This window comes from Rhineura floridana, chromosome 2, assembly GCF_030035675.1.
Source record: "Rhineura floridana isolate rRhiFlo1 chromosome 2, rRhiFlo1.hap2, whole genome shotgun sequence".
NCBI classification, from domain to species: domain Eukaryota; kingdom Metazoa; phylum Chordata; class Lepidosauria; order Squamata; family Rhineuridae; genus Rhineura; species Rhineura floridana.
The window spans coordinates 186671640-186693636 of NC_084481.1; the positions used below are offsets into that span (position 1 = coordinate 186671640).

Genomic DNA, 21997 nt, shown 5'->3' on the forward strand with positions numbered 1-21997 from the left:
ACCTTCTCTGCCCAGCACCCTCCACCATTTGTAACTTCTAGTAATACAAAACAAGTAATGCCATGACTGTGATTTACAAAACTCATAGATGTATGGGAAAAGTTAACTGGGAAGCAATGTAATGTTTTGTATTGGTTGAGGACAAAATTCGTGTAGCCGCTCTTTTAAGCAGCACTCACATTTTGCTTATATCATCTAGTTCAGTTCTGAATTACAAAAATGAAAGAGTGGTTTGTATTCAATAGAAAATAATATTATTCTTTTACCTTTTATCCCAAGAATTCATTCCCAGAATACTGAGAAGCAATCTGCAATAGTAAAATGCCGAACAGGGCTTTTGTGGGGTTGGCTCGTCCTGCTCCATTGCCTTCATATTTAAGTCACTGAAGTGCTTTTCAACAAAATCTCTCTCTTCTGTATATTGTTTAAGGATTGCATTGATTACATCATTTTCCTGCTTTTCTGAGACACAAAGAGGTTGAAGAGCAGGAACATTGAGCAATACACCTGTCCTCTGTAAGCATTCAGGACTAGTGATTCCTATATACTGCAAGAGCTCATCAAGGGCATCCTCTTCATCCCTAATTGTGTCCCATGTTGGCATAGTCTCTCTAAATCTTCTTTTTACCTGGAGTCCAATTCCATCTTTTACACATACTTCTTCTACATATGCAGTAGGTTCTGAGACATCTTCTGGTTTCTCTTGGTGGGGTAATGAGAGGACAAAAGAAGTTGGTTCAGATAAGCCACAGAGAGGTGGAGGCCCATACAATATCGCAGAATCCCATGAATATTTGCCAGATAGATCACGTACTATAATTCTTACATTTGAATTAGTTGATGCAAGTCCAGCAGACAACCCCCCTCCAGGCATGTTCTCTTCTGCTCGGATTTGTATACAGGAAACTAAAGTTGTATTGTTTAACACAAAGAACTGGAGATTGGGGTTCTCAAAAAGCTCAGGGGAAAGTTCAGGACTTTCATTGTAAGGATTGTCATTGTTTTCACATACTTGACTTGTGAGCATAGCAGGTCCCCCACTCATGGGATAATGGCCTAAATGATTTACCAGATGAGTGATCACAGTACGAGCTGCCACAGAGATCAGTCCTTGCTGCATGTGGGATTTTACTAGAAAACAAAAGGCAGCAGATTAAGTTATATAGACTAAAAATTGGAACACACAAAAGCAAACATTTAAATTTGAGAAGTTCTGAAGAGACCTGTGTGAAACCAGACAACACATGAGGGTTACAATGAAAAACTTTGCTAGAGATAACAGGTATTCTCATAAGCAACAGGAGCAAAGAAAATGCAGCTCTGTAATATGGGAAAAAAATACTCCAATGGCCTAGCCCTAGGACTCCTGTACCAAACAATAAATCTGTATGTTGAAGCATACACCACAACATCATAAAATAGGCTGTTTTAGGTCAATGCTGTTATTATTTATCATGTCAAATGTGCCTAAACTTTATTAAATGCCGTACTCAAATTAAAACCAAGACAGTCTCTGCTCAAGAATTATAACCTAAAGGACACAACACACACACAAAACTGGATGGAGAGAAACAGAACAAGCAAATTTAGGCACAATTTTAAGTTACATAGTTGTTGTTATGACCATCCTGAACAGAAACAGTTCAGGGAGGGAGGCAGCTGGTTTCTCACTCAAGCCAATGGGGAGGGTCTTGATGTCTCTCATGTTGTTTGGGTCATCACCAACACTACTTACTGAATGGTCATTGTTAACAACATAAATATCACTGTTTGTTCTTCCTGCATCACATTTACTTCTGACCCAGGAGTGGCTGCCAAGGTAGGGTGGAGTGGCTGCCAAGGTAGGGTAGAGTGGCACTGTCATTTACTGGGACAGAGTAGTGGTGAGGTTGAGGCAGTGCAGGAATACCTGATTGGCTCTGCTGGTGTGCCTGCCTTGCACCAATAAGTGGCAGTGATGCCACTGCTGGGAGGCAGGCTCTGCAATGCTGCCCTACCAGCTGTTCCTGCTGTGACCTCATGGTTTACCATTCCCCCACCTTCAACAATAGCAACTCAGGACAACACTTCATACATCTGATGAAGAGGACCTTTACACATGACAACTCATGCCATAATAAAATGTATGGATCTTGAAGGTGCTGCAAAACTTTTGTTTTTTTCTGCAACACACTAACATGGCACTACCCCTCTAGGATTCAGAAGATTAACTCTGCTAGTGCAATCCACTGAAGTCAATTGCAAAAGACCTCCTTCTTTTATTGGTGCCAGACCATGTCCCAAAAGATTTTATACAAAGCCTATTCACATGCATTTCTTATGCTAATCTAAACAACAACGTTATTTGTAGAAGAGCGACATTCTTCTCTAAAATGGGTTTTTATTATTTTATTATTTATTTATACAACGCCTTTCAGGGTAAAGCGTGGCTGAAAGTGGATTATTTATTTATTTATTATTTGATTTATATCTTGCCCTTCCACCCAGCAGGAGCCCAGGGCGGCAAACAAAAGCAGTAAAAACACTTTAAAACATCATAAAAACAGACCTTAAAATACATTAAAACAAAACAACTTTAAAAACATTCTTTAAAAAAAGCTTTAAAAACATCTTAAATAAAAAGGGTTAAAAATATTGTTTAGAAAAAAAATGTTTTAAAAAACCATATTAAAAGGAATTCCCGCACCGACGCAGACTGGGATAGGTCTTAACTTAAAAGGCTTGTTGAAAGAGGAAAGTCTTCAATAGCCGCCGAAAAGATGGCGCCTACCTAATATTTAAGGGAAGGGAATTCCACAAGGTAGGTGCTGCCACACTAAAGGTCCGTTTCCTATGTTGTGCAGAACGGACCTCCTGATACTTAGAGATCGACTAAGTATATAAGGGGTAAGACGGTCTTTCAGGTATCCTGGTCCCAAGCTATATAGGGCTTTGTACGCCAGAACTAGAATCTTGAACTTGGCCCGGGAGCAAATGGGCAGCCAATGCAATTCTTTCAGCAGTGGGGTGACATGTTGGCGATATCCTGCCCCAGTAAGCAGTCTCATTGCCGCATTTTGCACCAGCTGCAGCTTCCGGACCAACCTCAAGGGCAGCCCCACATAGAGCGCATTACAGTAATCCAACCTACAGGTTACCAGTGCGTGGACAACTGTAGTCAGGCTATCCTGGTCTAGAAACGACCACAGCTGTCTTATCAGCTGAACCTGGTAAAAGGCACTCCTAGCCACGGAGATCACCCAGCCTCTAGCAACAAAGATGGATCCAGGAGCACTCCCAGACTATGGACCTGCTCTTTCAGAGGGAGTACAACCCCATTCAAAGCAGGCAACTGAACAATCATCTAAACTCGGGAACCACCAACCCACAGTGCCTCTGTCTTGCTAGGATTCAGACTCAGTTTACTGGCCCTCACCCAGCCCACCACCAAGTCCAGGCAGCGGTCCAGGGCTTGCACAGCCTCTCCCGATTCAGATATTACGGAGAAATAGAGCTGGGTATCGTCGGCATACTGCTGACACCTTGCCCCAAAGTTCCTGATGACTGCTCCCAAGGGCTTCACATAGATGTTAAACAGCATGGGGGACAAGATGGTACTCTGCGGCACCCCACAGCACAACTGCCAGGGGACTGAAAGACAGTTACCCAATGCTATTCTCCGAGAGTGACCTTGGAGATAGGATTGGAACCACTGTAAAACAGTTCCTCCAATACCCATCTCACCAAGTTGGCCCAGAAGGATACCATGGTCAATGGTATCAAAAGCCACTGAGAGATCAAGTAAGAATAACAGGGTCACACTCCCCCTGATGTTCTCCCGATAAAGTTCATCCATAAGGGCAACCAAGGCCAATTCAGTCCCATAACCAGGCCTGAACCCAGACTGGAATGCGTCAAGATAATCTGTTTCAGCCAAGAGTACTTGCAATTGCACCACAACCCTCTCAATCACCTTCCCTAAAAAGGGGATATTTGCAACCGGTCAGTAGTTGTCACAAACCATGGGTCCAGGGTGGGCTTTTTCAGGAGTGGTTTGATCACTTCCTCTTTCAAGGCAGCTGGAACCACTCCCTCCCACAATGATGCATTGACCATACCCTGGATCCACTCGGTCAAACCCCCTCACAGCAAGCTTTAATAAGCCAGGAAGGGCAAGGGTCGAGAGGACATGTTGCTGGCCGCATCATCGCAAGCACCTTGTCTACGTCATCAGGCTGCATCAACTGAAACCGTTCCCAAGAAGTTGCAGCAGACGTTGCACTGGACATCTCATTGGGGACTACAGTAGATGTGGAGGGGGCATCAAGACTGCTACAGAGGTGACAACTTTACCCTCAAAGTGCCTTGCAAACAATTCACAGTGGGCCTCCAAAGGGTCTAAAACTCAATTTCTTGGAGTTGATGTCAACAGACTCCTGACAATACGGAAAAGTTCCACTGGACAGCTACTTGAGGATGCGATGGAGGCAGAGAAGGGGGCCTTCTTTGCTGCCCTCACCACCACACAGTAGGCACAGTTATAATGTTTTACTCATGCCCGATCAGCCTCACAGCACATCTGGCACCTGGCTGGCCACTGTGAGAACAGGATGCTGGACTAGATGGGCCACTGGCCTGACCCAGCAGGCTCTTCTTATGTTCTTTCGCCACTTGCGCTCCAGCTGTCGTCCAGCCTGTTTCATTGCCCTTAGCTCACTGGTGTACCAAGGTGCAAACTGGGCTCCACAATGCTGGAGAGGGCACTTGAGGGCAACCGTGTCAAGAGCCCGACGTGCCTTGCTATTCCACAGCATGACAAGGGCATCAACAGGGTCACCTGCTCTTTCTACTGGGAACTTCCCCAGGGCATTCAGGAATCCAGTGGATTCCATAATTCTCTTATAAAAGAGAATTAGTTTCATACACACAAGTTATTGCTTCCAGACAACTTACAGGACAATCCAGTTGGCAATGCTTTCAGTCCAGGCCACCCAGTGATCATCCTTTTAGATCATAATCTAACTCTGGTCCATTCTGCCATGCCTATCCACCAAAGTTGTTCCTAGTCCTTATGTCTTCTCCACCCTGGCTCCACCTCCCTCCATTGGTGCACTGATGCGTCAGTATGTGTAACTCTGTTTCAGTGATGGAAAGATTCTGGAATTTGAACAGGATTGCCTTTTTTATTTATTTATTTAATTTAATTTATATACCGCCCTAAGCCCTAAGGCTCTCTGGGCGGTGTACAAAAAGATAAAACAAGCACAGTGTATAAATACAATAAATCAAGAAACAAAAACAAACAAACAATAAAAGAACCAAACAACGTCCAAAATACAAAATAATAGTGAAATACTGTTAAAATACACTTTAAGGCATTTTTTATGCTACTTGACTTTCGGTTATCCAAAGCCCTTCATATCTGCAGGACACGCGCGTGTAGGGTTGCAATATTCCAGTTTCAGAAATTCGGGCAGGCTTATTTGCATATTATGCAAATTACACACATTAATGATTGCATGGTCCATTTGTTTTGTTTTTGTGCCTAGTAAATACCACCAAAAACTGGAGGAGGATATGAGGAGCACAGTCTTCTCATGTTTTATTGGATGAGTTTCAGTTGGTTCAGCTCGAGGACGTGGACAAGGTGCTTGGACAGGTACGTGCTACCACTTCAGTACTAGATCCTTGCCCCTCTTGGCTAATAAAAACTAGCAGGGATGGAACAGCTAGTTGGGCCAGGGAAGTGATAAATGCCTCGTTACGAGAGGGAGTGGTCCCTGGCCATCTGAAAGAGGCGGCAGTGAGACCACTTCTGAAAAAACCTTCCTTGGACCCAGATAATTTCAACAACTACAGACCAGTAGCGCATGTTCCATTCCTGGGTAAGATCTTGGAACGAGTGGTTGCTGGCCAGCTCCAGGCGCTGTTGGATGAAACCGATTATCTAGATCCATTTCAATCGGGTTTCAGGCCTGGTTTCGGCACCGAGACAGCCTTGGTCGCCCTGTATGATGACCTATGTCGGGAGAGGGACAGAGGGAGTGTAACTCTGTTAATTCTCCTTGATCTCTCAGCGGCTTTTGATACCATCGACCATGGTATCCTTCTGGAGAGGCTCGCGGAGTTGGGAGTTGGAGGTACTGCTTGGCAGTGGTTCCGCTCCTACTTGGCGGGTCGTCTCCAGAAGGTAGTGCTTGGGGAACATTGCTCGACACCGTGGGCTCTCCAATGTGGAGTCCCGCAGGGGTCGGTTCTGTCCCCCATGCTTTTCAACATCTACATGAAGCCGTTGGGTGCGGTCATCAGGAGTTTTGGAGTGTGTTGTCATCAGTATGCTGATGACACGCAACTCTACTTCTCCTTTTCATCTTCTTCAGGTGAGGCTGTCAATGTGCTGAACTGTTGCCTGGCCGCGATAATGGACTGGATGAGAGCTAACAAACTGAGGCTCAATCCAGACAAGACTGAGATGCTGTTGGTGTGGGGTTTCTCTGATCAGGTGGTGGATATATACGCTGTCCTGGACGGGGTTACACTCCCCCTAAAGGACCAGGTTTGTAGTCTGGGAGTTCTTTTAGATCCCTCCCTGTCACTGGAGGCTCAAGTAGCCTCGGTGGCACGGAATGCATTCTACCATCTTCGGTTGGTAGCCCAGCTACGTCCCTATCTGAGCGGGGAGGACCTCACATCAGTTGTACATGCTCTGGTAACCTCGCAATTGGATTACTGCAATGCGCTCTATGTAGGGCTGCCTCTGAAGACAGTCCGGAAGCTACAGCTGGTGCAAAACGCAATGGCCAGATTGATAACGAGGACCAAACGGTCCGAACACATAACATCCGTTCTGGCTCGCCTGCACTGGCTTCCAATTTGCTTCCGGGCCAGATTCAAAGTGCTGGTTTTGACCTATAAAGCCTTATTTGGCGCGGGACCACAATACCTGTTGGAATGCCTCTCCCAATACGAACCTGCCCAGACACACCGTTCTTCATCGAAGGCCCTCCTCCGAGCTCCGACTCATAGAGAAGCTCGGAGGGTGGTAACAAGAACTAGGGCCTTCTCAGTGGTGGCCCCTGAATTGTGGAACAGTCTCCCTGATGAGGTGTGCTTGGCGCCGACATTGTTATCCTTTCGGCGTCAAGTTAAAACCTTCCTCTTTTCCAAGGCTTTTAATTTAATTTAATTTAGTTTTAAAACCTGCTGTAATTGTTTTTAGATTTTTTATTTTTTGTATTTTTCATTGTATGTTATTGGATTTTATTGTATATACCTGTTTGCTTTCTTGTTCACCGCCCAGAGAGCTATGCTAGTCGGGCGGTATAGAAATTTAATAAATAAATAAAATAATAAGTAATCTTTTTTTAAACTTACATTTTCAGCCTTAAATGCCTAGACTCTAGTTTCCAATACTTTAGTATATGTATTTATTTATTTAGAGGATTTATATCCTGCCCTCAGGGCAGCTTACAAAATCAATAAAAATACACAATAGGTCAATTAAAAGCAATACTGTGACCGAGAGATTTCTTAGCAACAATGAAGAAATGTGAAATGAACACTTCAACCTGTAACACAGATAGAAATCAAGATTTCAATACTATCAGTTCCGTCAATAATCTTAGCTAATTAGCTTCAAAGCAAGCAGTGCTGTCATAGAATCCTTTCCAACACCAGACTATACTCCTACACAAGTTTGAAGGACCTGAAGACACCCAAGCTTATGCTGAGCAGTAAATTGAAGATTAGAAAGTAAACAAGAATGATGTATTATATCTTTAGAGCATGTAATATGTCACTAGAAAGAACAGAACCTTGGTGTGCAAGGTTTGTCTGAACTTCAGAGTATTTTGAGCACACAATGTATATGGAGTCCTGCCACAAATAGTAGCAGTAGTAACAACATTTATACGCTACTTTCCAACAAAAAGTTCCCCAAGTGATTTACATAGCAAAATATATAATGTTTGAAATTTGACTGCATAAAAGAAGATAGCTACAAATCATTTTCATTTCAAATTTTAAATAAAGGAAATTTTCCCCAGTTCTTGCAAAAACAAGAATTGGGCTTTGAATATGTAAAATAGAAATAAAGAAAATGGATTGTCTCAAAATGTGCTGAGTGCATTCTACAGCACTAAATTCTAAGGTTGCCCCTATTAATTTGGCATATGGAATAAGGGATTTCAGCCACTGCCAGGGGGCAGACATGTAGCACCAATATCAAAATATATCACATAGTAAGCAAATAACTGTTCCCAAGCTGGTGAGTATGGAGTGGATTGTACCATTCCTATTGGTCTTAAGAGAGGGAAAGGTTGCATCCCCAACTGCACTGATTATTTATTATATATATATATATAATATTTATTATTTATTTATTTGATTTATATCTTGCCCTTTCTCCTAGTAGGAGCCCATAGAGCCTGTGTAAATGTGTGTGTGTGTGCATGTACACCCCCCCATCCCTGGGGAGGAAACTGTGATCTTTGATGGGGAGATGGCTGCCAGTCATTTTGAAGAAGGATTATGTATTAAAAAAATACTTTTCAATCTTTTCTGAATTGCTGAACAGAGGCTCTGCCGGGAAACAGGATGAACGAGGCTGCATTTCAATGCAACTTTACTTGGGAGTAAGCACCAATTAACAGGTGGGAGCAGGGCCAAAAAATGCAAATGCTAATACCTCATTCACCACTTAAGACACATACCCTGACACACAGAGGCAATTGAGATGGCTGCTTCTCCCTGCTGACTCAGCCAGAAAGTCTATGGATAAGGGGTGGGGCTGTATGATTTGATCAAATGAGCATGTGCAGTTTTCTAGCATGTGCTAGATTCTGTGTATGTAGCAGGCAGGCAGACTAAAATTCTTGATTTTCCTAGGACAGCTGTGGTGTCCCTCATTGGCTAAGAACAATAGAAGGTGAGAATAGGCTGATTTCTCACAGAATTGCCTTGTATCTCTGGATCCACAAGGGCTAGAGCCTTGCCTTTTTAAAAAATGAAAGCTGGGAATCCAGGTCACCTAATGAACTAAGCGGGCATTGGGTAGCATGGCTATAATCTGGGTAAAACCCGGCTAACAGGGCAATATGGCAACCCTAGGCACACAGTAATTTAGCAGGCCACAGAACATAATATAAGCACAATGGAGTGACTCTGATGGCCTCAGTAATTGCTGTTAGCTAAAGGGAGGGAGACTCCCGGCTAGAGCTGTATCATAGAATCATGGAGGGTTGCCTGACTGCTGCTTCCTTTCCTCTCCTCACTGTAGCCCCTAATGCCCCCACTCAGTTCCAGAGAGTTGCTGGGTGGAAGGTGGCAGAAAGCTGCAAGGGCAATTGGCAAAAATTCTCCCTCCACATCTGGTAATGGATACCTCCACTGCAACAAAAGCACAAGGGTACCAATTAGACTCTACTTTAATAGCTGAAACAAAATATTTTATCAGTTTAGCATGCCACCACCCTGGGAGAATAACAAAACAAAAATATGTATTAAAATCTAATAATCCTAATTTCTCAAGTGAGAAAAGAATTTCCGCTTAAACATGATAGTCAATGTTTCAACAAGTTAATTGTACAGAAAAATCTTGCTACAGATAAAATAAATAAAAATAGGATGCTGAAGTAAAAAACATTAAACCATACAAATGGAAAGTTTCAGGCTGGGAAGCATCCTGGAAACTCACTAGTAAAGGCTAGACGGTCAAATATCCACATAAATAAAAATGCTTTGATATACACAAAGGAGCCCCAATTTATCTAGGTGCATACTTGTGGAAGCAGGTTTACATCTTCCTAGCTAGATGAACTGTTTGCAAAAAACAGATTTTACATGCAAATAAAACAGCTGGGTTGTATACAGAGAGTTCAGGAGGAAGAGTGGGCCCTGGATTCAGTTCCCTTCTCTGACACAACTGATTGACAGGATTTTAACATTTCTGAAAGGGCAAGCATGCATATTTCCAGTTGCTTTGCATATTCTCCTTTTGATTCAGCTAAGTTTATGTCAAGAAATGACCACTTTTAGGAAATTTTAATTTAGAACATTCTCAACTATGTAAGATATTTGAATTAACTGCAAAAATGAAACTAATGTTGTATTTCTAGGTTTCACAAACAATTTATAAGTTATCCAGAGGACTTTTTGAACTATTGAAACCATTTTGAGAAGTATGGTTCCCTGGAGAGTGCTGGGAGTGTTGGAAAGAACATTTCAAAAAACTCCCAGTGGCAAACCGCAACAAGGTTTCTTGGTTTGTTTCTAGTTTGCACACACTGTCAATACAGTGCATATGAGTATCATGAGCTCATCTGTTTTTTTCCTTTTTTTAGTTGAATAGACAAGATCATTTAGAATTTGATAAAAGTGGTTGTCTCCTGAAAAAAAAATTAGGCAAGTTTAGTGCCATTTTCATCCCTTCCTCATTAGATTCCTCTGTCCATATATATCCTGAGGTCCAAGTATCATAAGGTAGTAGACTAAAACCTGCCTTGGCATAACTGTTAGGCCGATTCTATTATACGTTTCCCCCCCCAATACTGGTCTCTATCAATGAAAACAACGTACTTGGAGTGGTTCCTGGAAATCTTCAGATGTTAGCCTCAGATTATAAAAAAACAGAGTGCAACTCTGAGAGAGACAGCAAACACCGTTAGGAGTTAAATGTTAAGAAGCACGAAATAACTATCCCTAAGACTCTGGTTGATGGCAACACTGACAAGACAGCTCAGGCATCACATCCTCATTTTCCCACACTGCTTTGCTCCTCACATAGTCTTCCCACTATATCTACACTGATATAGTGCTTTTCATACAATTTATTCCCATGTATGACCAGCACTAGTTATAACAACTTTCTAAACGTATGAAAACCATTAATATGTGATAGAAATAGTAACAAAGGAAAATGTACTTTTTAGGGCCCTTTCTTGGTGCTGGACTAGGTTTAATTTTTAAAAAAATATAAAATTTTATAAAACATTAAAAATAAATTACACTGGAAATTAATATAATTGCATTCCTATCAGAAACATGACAACCATTTCAGAAACAATACTGATCTTAATCTTGAAAGACACCCAGGAAAAGAAGAAAACAACAGAGTAAAAACAACACAATCCTATTCTTCAAATTCAGTCCTATACCCACTTATTTGGGGGTGACCTACTAAATTCAATGGGATTTAGGGGCCAATTCAAATCCAGCAGGGGCTTAATGGAGCAGCACAACCACCATAGCATCCAGTTCTGCCATCTGTGCTGGCCAGGGAGGAAGGGGAGGCGGGTGTATAGGAAAAAATACCTCTTTGCTGTGCTAGCTCCTAGGCTGGTAGAGTGAAGAGGCCTGGATTGAGCCCACTGCTCTTGTGTGATGGCAGCTCCATTAGCAGAGGATCCAGTGGATCCTGTGCTGCCTCTGCCCTGGAACTAGCTTCTGCTCACTGTTTGGTTGGGTGCACTGGAGTGCTCCATGCTAGTGGGGTTTCCCCAACTGCAGTGGAGTCCCCAACAACAACAGAGACTGGTGGATCTGAGCAGAGTTGGGTGGATTGATACCTACACCTCATCCAAACCCCTCCAGCATGGCAGGTTCAGGGAATTGGATTGCTCTGCCTGTTCTGAGTACATTTTTGTCACTAAGAACCAGAAGACTCAAACTACCGTATATTCCGGCGTATAAGACGACTTTTTAACCCTGGAAAATCTTCTCCAAAGTCAGGGGTCATCTTATACGCCGGGTGTCGTCGTATTAGGGTTGCCATATTGCCCAGATAGCTGGGTTTTTCCCGGATTCTAAGCATGCCACCCAGCGCCCGGCTAGCCCCTTAGGTGGTCTGGATTCTCAGCTTTCATTTAAAAAAAAAATTAAGTTTCTAGGTGGTGCGGTTCTCGAGATATATATAAAAACGTCAGGCACCCCCCTGGTTAAATCTTTTTTTAAACTACTGTATAGCACTTCGTAGCTTTAACCCCGCCCGTTCAGGATTTCAGCCAATCAGTGAAGTGTTTGTTTGGTGGCAGTGTCTGCAAAACTTCATTGCGAGGCCAGAAAATGGTGGTTTCCCCTCCTGTTTATCTGAAAATCTCATAAATTGGGTAGGTATATACCTTTCAGTTTTTCCCCCTGTTGTGTGTAGGAGTCAGATCCTGGGCAGTGTTTTGAAAACCTTCCCAATAGTTGCTTTTGGGGGTAAAAACAGTGCTAATCCCATATGTCCAGAGTAAATCCTATTGAATTCAGTAGGAATTACTTTTGAGTAGACATGATTATGAATGTGCTGAAAATCAATGGGACTTTGGAGTGAATGTAAAAAAGAATTGTGTTTGTGTTCTCTTTCTGCCCCCCCCCCAGTCCTATTTTAAAGCAAGTAGGCAGGGCTTACTTAGGTATTGCAGCTTTTATTCTGTAGGAAACTAATACTGATTTTTAAAAAACTAATACTGATTTTTCTGCAATGACCATTTGGTTTGACAATAAACTATTATATGGGCTGTATGTATTTATACATCTGCAGTGTGTGCGTGTGTGTATGGAGTCTTTCCAACACCCCTGTGAGGTAGGGTTGGAAACCAAGGCAGCTCACAACAAGAAATAAAGCCATTTAAAATCCAATAACCATAAAAACAAGTATAAACAGTTGCAAAACAGCGTAAAGTGGCATGATTCGGCATTTTGGGTTGTGTGAATGAAGTTGCTTATCACCTGAGGTTGCATTTCTGTCCCTGTTTGAGTAAGCCCCATTGAATACGCTGGGACTTGCTTCTGAATAAATAAATTTAGGATTGCACTATAAATATCTTTACAGTTTGTGTAAATAATAAATATATTTGATAGTTATGCTTATATAAATATTTCTTCATTTATCATATTTTTGGTTTTTGGTTAGGAATCCTGACTGGTTGTGAGATGCTTAGTTTTTTGCCTGATAGGAATCTTGTTGTGGTTGGTATGGTATTACATTTAGGAAAGTGTTACTGCCTTCTGTATTTTTTTTTCCTATTTGCATTTCACTTATCTTTAACCTCACTCCGTTACAGCCATAGAAGCAACAGCAGCATATGCAAGATAATTAACTCCCATTAGTGATAAGAACAAGAATTTATAATTATTATTTCAATTAAAACAAGAGGCTTATCAATACTTTGAAGAGGACCAGATATTTATTTTCTTTCTGAGCCCAGGACTGGGTCTTTCATGATGCCCGGTGTGTGTGTGTGTGTGGGGGGGGGGAGCAGGAGAGTAGTCGATAAGACAGACATCCTGGCATTGATAATCGAATTAGCAAGGTATGTGTGGGGTTGTTGTACACTTCCAGGCTCAGTTTCATTTTGAGTATGGAGGTGGAACCTGTGTAGATGTGGTTATCAAAGGGAGAAGAAATTTTGAGTTAAGCAAAGCTCTGCTTTTATAAAACCTAAGAAACATACAGTACTTTGAATGTCTGAGTGCCTGCACCAGTGGAATACTGGAGGAACTTGTAAAACTTGCTGCAACAGTATTTAGAACTGAGCATGTGGTGTGAAAGACTCCTTTTCCTAACATTTTGGCTTGTTTTTCTCTGATTGTGTATTTTTATTGTTTTTACTATATTTGTAAGCTGTGCTGAGCTCTGTTTTTAACAGCAAAAGGGCAGGATATAAATTCTCTTAATCAATCAATAAATACTCCATAGTGTTGGAAACTAGAGTCTAGGCATTTAATGTTGCTTTTAAAAAAAAGATTTCTCACATCTTTCCCCAGTTTTTGGTGGTAATTCCTAGGCACAAAAACAAAACAACTGGACAATCCAAGTATTAATATTTATAAGTTTATAAGTGACAGTTTTCCTGCTAAGTACCTGCATGTCATAAGCAGGGGTAGTCTTATACGGCGAGTATATCCCAAACTCTATATTTTAACTGGAAAAGTTGGGGGTCGTCTTATACGCCCAGTCGTCTTATACGCCGGAATATACGGCACTTAATAAATCCTCTGCCAAATTTGTATCATAAGTAGTATGGATTTGATTTATTAGCAGGTAGGCTCCATCAGAATGACAGCCAGATGTGAAGTACATACAATGTCAATATTCACATAATTAAAAGGTAGCAGGGGTTCAAAAGCAGATGTGCACAAGCTTCTCTGTTAAAGAAGGCTTGTGCATATCTGAAATTGCAGGGCAATTCAAATTATCCTCTCTCCCTAGCATTATAAAATGTATTTGTCATTTAAGTAACTGACAATTTGCTACCCTTTTAATGGTGGCTGAAATTTACTTCTTGAGGCAGCACCTGCTTCATGGTGGGACCAGCTGTGTTGCTGCTGTTCCATCCTTTGCACTGATATTAACTCCTAGAGTTTCACACGTCTATCGCACCATGGGATTCAATATACTTGTTACTGGATTTCAGAGAGTTCTTAACATTTATTTCTTGGGTTTCAAGGCATACTAGTCTGGAAGAAGCAATACAAAGCTTCTAGTAAGCTTTACTTAGTAAAGCTCTTCCTTCTATTTGTCATCATGTCTACTTTCCTGCTTTGTACAAAAACACAGGGTATCTGAAATCTCAGGGTAGTGTATCTCAAAGCACATTACAATCGCTTTTGTCCTGAAACATTTCTGCATAAGCTAAAACAGAAACAGACATGAAGGAAAGTAGACAGAAATAGGGGGAAGATAACAAATCCAACCTCCTCTGCAGATGCACACCTTAACGTGGTGAGGGGGTTTGAGAGTGTTGAAGAAGCTGAGAGCAATGCCAGCAGGAGTCTAGACCAAGAGGCTAGACTCCTAGCAGGGGCACCCAAGGCGGAATGGTCAAAGCTGAAACACCAGACTAAGATGCATCCAAACTCAGAGGAAGGCAATGGTAAACCACCTCTGAATATCTCTTACCACGAAAACCCTATGAACAGAGTATCCAAAATGCACCACGAGATAGTGCTGGAAGATGAGAACCCCAGGTCAGAAGGCACTCACCAAGCTACTGGGGAAGAACAAAGGACAGGTACGAGTAGCGCTGTGACTAATGACGCAGCTGGGTCAAAGCCAAAAGGAAGCCCAGAGGCTGATGCGCACAGATGCGAAAGGAGAGTCCAGAGTTGTACGATGTAAACAATAGGAACATGGAATGTGAGAAGCATGAACCAGGGATTTTATGCAGAAGTACAGGAGGAAATTTATCACACACCAAAACAAGATATGCTGATAATCATGGGGGATTGGAATGCAAAAGTAGGGAACAGAGAAGAATTAGGAATTGTGGGGAAATGGGGCCTAGGAGACAGAAACAAAGCAGGAGAAAGACTTAGTGAATTCTGTGAAGCCAATAATTTGTTTCTTGCAAACACATTTTTTGAACAACCGAAAGGACGACTGTACACGTGGATATCACCAAATGGTCAATATAGGAATCAAATTGATTATATAATTGGTAGCAGAAGATGGAGAAGTTCCATACTTTCTGCAAAAACAAGACCAGGAGCAGACTGCGGTTCAGATCATGAACTGATCGTATCGAAAATCAGTGTAAAGCTAAAGAAGACCAACAAAGCAATCATAATGCCAAAATACAATCTAAATAACATCCCAGAAGCATATAAAGATCAAATAAGGAACAGGTTTGAGGCTTTAAACTTAGTTGACAGAGAACCAGAAGAACTATGGAATGAAGTCAGAGATGTTATCAGAGAAGAATGCAAAAAGACAATACCTCTAGTTAAAAAGAGAGAAAGACCTCAATGGATGACTGAAGAAACTCTTAAAATGGTTAAAGAGAGAAGGGAAGCAAAAACAAAAGGAGATAGAAACACAGTCAGAACCCTAAATGCAACAATACAGCGACTAGTACGTAGGGACAAAGAGAACTATTACAATAGTTACTGTACAGAAATAGAAGAGGACAACAAAAAGGGTAGAACAAGAGCCCTGTTCTAAAAGACTAGAGAAAAGAAAGGGAAAATTTAACCAAGAGCAGGGATGTTGAATAATCAACAGGGCAACACACTGACTGACTGAGATGAAATAAAAGGAAGATGGAAGCAATACACTGAAGAACTCTATAAAAGAGATGCCACAATGACAGATTCATTCACAGAGGAACCATATGATGAAGAACCAGAAATTTTAGAATTTGAGGTGAAAGCTGTTCTTAAAATACTTGGAAGAAACAAATCACAAGGAATAGATGGCATACCAATAGAGTTGCTACAAGCTACTGAGACTGAATCAGTCCAAATTTTGACTAAAATTTGTCAAGAAATATGGAAACGAAACAATGGCCCACAGACTGGAAGCGTTCCATATACATCCCAATTCCAAAGAAAGGCAATCCCAGAGAATGCAGTAATTATCAAACTATTGCCTTAATATCCCATGCAAGTAAAGTAACGCTCAAGATTCTACAACAAAGGCTCTTGCCATATATGGAGCGAGAAATGCCTGACGTCCAAGCTGGATTTAGAAAGGGAAGAGGTACCAGAGATCATATCGCAGACATACATTGGATAATGGAACGGACCAAGGAATTTCAGAAGAAAAGCACCCTGTGCTTTATAGATTACAGAAAAGCTTTTGACTGTGTAGATCATGAAAAACTATGGAAAGCTTTAAAAGAAATGGGGGTGCCATAGCATCTGATTGTCCTGATGTGCAACCTATATTCTGCACAAGAGGCTACTGTAAGGACAGAATATGGAGAAACCGATCGGTTCCTCATCGGAAAGGGTGTGAGACAGGGGTGTATTTTATCACCCTATTTACTTAATCTGTATGCAGAACATATCATACGGAAAGCAGGACTGGACCAAGATGAAGGAGGTGTGAAAACTGGAGGGAGAAATATCAATAATTTAAGATATGCAGATGATACCATACTACTATCAGAAACCAGTAATGATTTGAAATGAATGCTGATGGAAGTTCAAGAGGAAAGCACAAAAGCAGGACTACAGCTGAATGTCAAAAAGACTAAAGTAATGACAACAGAAGATTTATGTAACTTTACAGTTGACAATGAGGCCATTGAACTTGTCAAGGATTATCAATATCTTGGCACAATCATTAACCAAAATGGAGACAATAGTCAAGAAATCAGAAGAAGGCTAGGACTGGGGAGGGCAGCTGTGAGAGAACTAGAAAAGGTCCTCAAATGCAAAGATGTATCACTGAACACTAAAGTCAGGATCATTCAGACCATGGTATTTCCGATCTCTATGTATGGATGTGAAAGTTGGACAGTGAAAAAAGCTAATAAGAGAAAAATCAACTCATTTGAAATGTGGTGTTGGAGAAGAGCTTTGCAGATACCATGAACTGCAAAAAAGACAAATAATTGGGTGTTAGAACAAATTAAACCAGAAGTATCACTAGAAGGTAAAATGATGAAACTGAGGTTATCATACTTTGGACACATCATGAGAAGACATGATTCACTAGAAAAGATAATAATGCTTGGAAAAACAGAAGGAAGTAGAAAAAGAGGAAGGCCAAACAAGAGATGGATTGATTCCATAAAGGCAGCCACAGACCTGAACTTACAAGATCTGAACAGGGTAGTTCATGACAGACGCTCTTGGAGGTCACTGATTCATAGGGTCGACATAAGTCGTAGTCGACTTGGAGGCACATAACAACAACAACAAATCCAAACTGGGGTGCCCAATTTCCTGGACTCCCCAGCTTAGGTATTTCAGTTTACTGAAAATGCAATGAACTACTTTTCCATATACTTTCCTGAAATCCCTACATAAAGCACGCTCTTCTGTAGGAAAAGAAGCTCTATACTGCAAAGAGGGCCAAGACTAGATATCTCTTTCATGAAGTATTCTTCATATTATTGAATGTTGGAAAATCTAGTGGACTCGCATCAACTGTAAGTTTTGGGACTGGGCTGTCCATAGAATCAACAAAACATGACTTGGTCATCTGGGGGTATTGAAGTGGCATTAAGTCCTTTTGCCTAGCCACTCTTGCCACATCTCCAAGAGGTGTTTCAAGATCACATTATTTCTGTTGGCTGGTAACAGCAACAATTCTTGCCTTCTCTGACCTAGTAAAATGTCGAGACAACCACACCAGATTGCTCAAGGCAGGGGGCATGCTGACTGGGGAGAGGGAGAAACAAAGAACCAGGGCCCCATTGCGAGCCTCCCAATGTCTAGGGTTGGGTCTTGTTTTCTGACAATGGATCTGAGTATGACTAATGTTAGATATCATCCTTACTTTTTCATACTACTAAACTGGTACTATAATACATGGAACAGTTGCTCTTTCAACTATCTCACCTAACCTTCTCAAGATTTAGAATAATCTTTCTTGAAAATTATTTTAAATGGAAAAAGATTACTAACTTATCTAAAACAAACGTAAATGAAATCTCTTATTTAGGATTACAGCAAGAAACCAAAAGTATCAGTCCTATGGGGAAATGTGCAAATGAAGGACATCAATGCTGAGGTTTTGTGCAACAGACATTCATTTAAAAGGGGAAAAAAAACCTATTCAAGGTTGTCTTTTCAAATTGCCAGATTAAACAAATCACACAGCATTTGCTGCAAACCCATAATTACACATTATTATAGTATACAAAAGCAGCAAGGCACAAAAAGCTACTGCAATTCTCTACACTTGCAATGGAACATGTAGGGGAAGTTAATTTTGGCAAATACTTTAAATATTAGCTTTGCATAATATGTATAGGTGAAACTGTAATTAGGACAGAATGAATCCTTCGACGTTTCTTTTATTCCAACTCTGCAGATGATTATTCTTTGCTAATAAGACCACAGCCATTTGACAAAAAGCCAACTACAGTACCTTGCTTCATTCTTCAGTAAATTTAATAATTACCGCTCCTCCTGCCAATAGTTCTCAAATCAGATTTGTTCAATCCAATACTGAGCTTATTAGAGGACAGCTCTGTGTTCAGAATTCTTTGGCCAAAAAAGTACTTGAAGATGATGAAGCATGCCTTAGACAAGGGCACAATGATTAGCCATTTTCTCCACATAAAAAAAACAGCACGGAGTCACTACAGACCACAAAATCACCTGCTGTTAGCACACAGCTGTTACAAAAAGGTTCTGCATTTATCTAGTCCTTAATACTGCTAAGGAAGCCTAACGGGAACAGCTTAATACAGGAAGAGAATGACACTATACAGAATATTTGGTGTCAGTATTAAAGCCCATCTCTTCCAAATTTCCTTCCACCAGGATCATTTGATCATTTCATATTTTGCTAAAAGAAAAAATACAGCTTTAAAACTTCTTGCAACCTTGATTTCAAGGTGTTTATTTACTGAGGAAAAATACTCCCAACATGGAGAACTCTTTGGGAACAGTTAAGCTTCACCTAAATATTTCTGTATAGAGAAAATATAAAATAAATGGTTTTTTTCCTCTAAAAAAAATCAAAATTAACAGTTATTAAATTGCTTTTATTATGACTCGGATGTTCTCTGCCTTGTTGTTTGGATAAGATTAAGACAATTCAGCTAAAAACAAAAGTTATATATTGTGCTACTTATTTACTGATGCACAGAAGGCAGAAGGATACATATTAAATGGATTTGTATGTTAAGGATGTACACACTTTAGTAAACAGACTTGTAATTGCTCAAAATTACACTGATTTATTCTACGTTGATTACAACTATATATTGTTTATTCACTAATAGGCAAAAACCTCTTGTGATTTAACAAAGTACCTATAGCCAACAGATATTTGTATCGAACTTTAAAAAGCAGCTATAGTGAATGCACCAGGGGAGCAGGAGACCTGACCCCCTCTCTGAGATATTGTACTGTCCTACAAACATGTAAAAATGCAAACACAATTTGGGTTGGTCTTTCACAGTCCAATCCACTTCCTGTGTAGCTTGGAAAAATTTCATTACATGTGCCTCTGAGTATATGGTGAGTGGTGTCAACATCTACAATTAGGACTACATCTCCAAAGATGGAGAATTACATTTTTTGTATGTTTGTTGGTGTTTTTCTTGATTTGCATCTTTCCGGTGTTACTATTGTTTCTACAGAGCATCTAGAAAATTATATTTCTCTCATTACTCATCCTAGAGATCTGTGTCAAATTTATTTTTATTAATTTTGAAGCCTTTTTATTGGACAATGTCATATGATGGTGAAGACAGCCTTTTGTGTTTCAAACTGGAGGTTACCTTCTATTTCTATTTTGAGTGCATTAAATGTTGATTCTGAAACGGCAGTTCGATGTAAAATCAGACTGATTACAATATGTTGCTACTTCAGCAATGAATCTAGCTGCTGGAAAAAAACAAACTTGGCCTGCCCAAGAAGCATGTGTTCAGCCTGCTATGCTTAAACCACTCCACTTAAGGAAGGGTGGGTATGGTCAATTAGACCAATTATTCTAGAAATTTGCTAGAATATATTTCACCTCGCACTGTTTTATCTTATGCAAACTTGGATACTCCTCATGTCCACTGGAGACTGTTCTGCAGAAAAGTCAGTACCATTACTCCACAACTGTTTTGGGAGTTTGTTTAGTGTAAATTATGCAAAGTTGTTATGATGCACTTCACATATTCACAGAAACAGAATTGCAAAGTAAATCAAACATTTAAAGTGACTATCTGAACTATATAATGTCTTAATATTATGGCTTCCTCCCTGCTAAAACAAGCACATGTCTTGTTTCTGTTATTTGGGCAGATTGCAGGTGTTGCCACCACTCACCATATGCTCAGAGGCACATGTTACCAAATTCTTCCAAGCTACATAAGAAGTGGATAGGACTGTGAAAGACCAACACAAATTGTGTTTGCATGTTTACAAATTTGTAGGGCAGTACAATATCTCAGAGAGGAGGTCAGGTCTCCTGCTCCCCTGGTGCATTCACTATAGCTGCTGAATTGCCCTGCTTTTTAAAGTTTGATAGAAATATCTGTTGGCTATAGTTACGTTCTTAAACCGCAAGGGTTTTTTTTTGCCTATTAGTGAGTTTCTCTGCTTTTTAATCTGGGAGAGAAGATATGGGATCCTGTGCAAGTTTGCTGAGAATGGATTGATCACTTGCATGCTGACTGAGTTCAATGGGATTTACTCTTCTGTGATCATGGTTAGCACAGGTGAAACTGACCATGGGGGAGGAAGAGAAGAGGGAGGGAGTGGGAAGGGAAGGAAGAAGGGAGATGGAGGAGAGGGGAAAGGCAGGTCTGATAATTTGCATTCTTATGGAATTCAGTGGGATTTACTCCCATGCAGTCATGCTTAGGACAGGTGAAACTGACCACGGTGGATGGGAAGAGGGGAGGGGACAGGAGTCATTCCTTCCGGGACTGGAAAGGAAGGGGGTGAGGGGATGAGGGAAGGGGAGGGGCAGGAGGGAGACGATAGGAAGAAGGAGGAGGGAAGGGTAGGTTTGATCGTTTGCATGCTTACTGAATTCAGTGGGATTTACTCCTGTGCAATCATGCTTAGGATAGGTAAAACTGACCATGTGGGAGGAGAAGGGGGAGGGGAGAGGATGGGGAGGGAAGGAAGGAGGGGGAGGGGAGAGGAGGGGGAGGGAAGGAAGGAGGGGAGGGGAAGAGGGTAGAGCGAAGGGGGAGGGAGCAGGCAAGAAGGAAGGGATAGGAGGGAGGAGGAGGGGAGAGCAGGTTTGATCATTTGCATGCTTTTTGAGTTCAACGGGATTTACTCCTGTACAATCATGCTTAGGATAGTGAAACTGACCTGGGGGAGGGGCAGGGAGGGGGAGGAGGAAGAAGGGGAGGAAGAGTAGGGGTAGGGAGAAAGGGGGAGGGGAGGGGGGAGATTGGGTGGGTGGGCACTCAGCAAAAGGAAAGCCCATTTCCTTTCTAAAAGGAAAACTTTGTGAACAATATCATTGTTTTTAAGGGTTTTCCTCACTTTTTTATTCTACAGCAGGCACATGTAGTCTCCCACCCAAATTTAAGCCAAAGCTATCCTTGGCCACATCCACACCAGACTAGGGTTGCCAGGTGTCTGGTTCTCTCTAGGAGGCTCCAGTTTTTGAGGGTCCTTT

At 41.2% G+C, this 21997-nt stretch overlaps 1 protein-coding gene across 12 annotated transcripts in view; it reads right to left on the reverse strand.

The window, feature by feature from the left end:
• Nucleotides 1–21997, reverse strand: part of RALGAPA1 (Ral GTPase activating protein catalytic subunit alpha 1) — a 305037-nt gene that overhangs the window by 83776 nt on the left and 199264 nt on the right. For 10 of the 12 annotated variants that reach the window (XR_009760717.1, XR_009760716.1, XR_009760718.1 and 7 more), the window contains one exon: nucleotides 267–1131. The exons of 1 other annotated variant lie outside the window; for it this stretch is intronic. Coding sequence is in view for 8 of the 11 variants with exons in the window: in XM_061611662.1 (XP_061467646.1) it covers nucleotides 267–1131 (865 nt within the window). In the remaining 3 variants the exon portion in view is untranslated. Of the gene's footprint in view, nucleotides 1–266; nucleotides 1132–9070; nucleotides 9367–21997 lie in introns of those variants that run through there. One more of the 12 variants, XM_061611668.1, reaches the window with a different exon arrangement.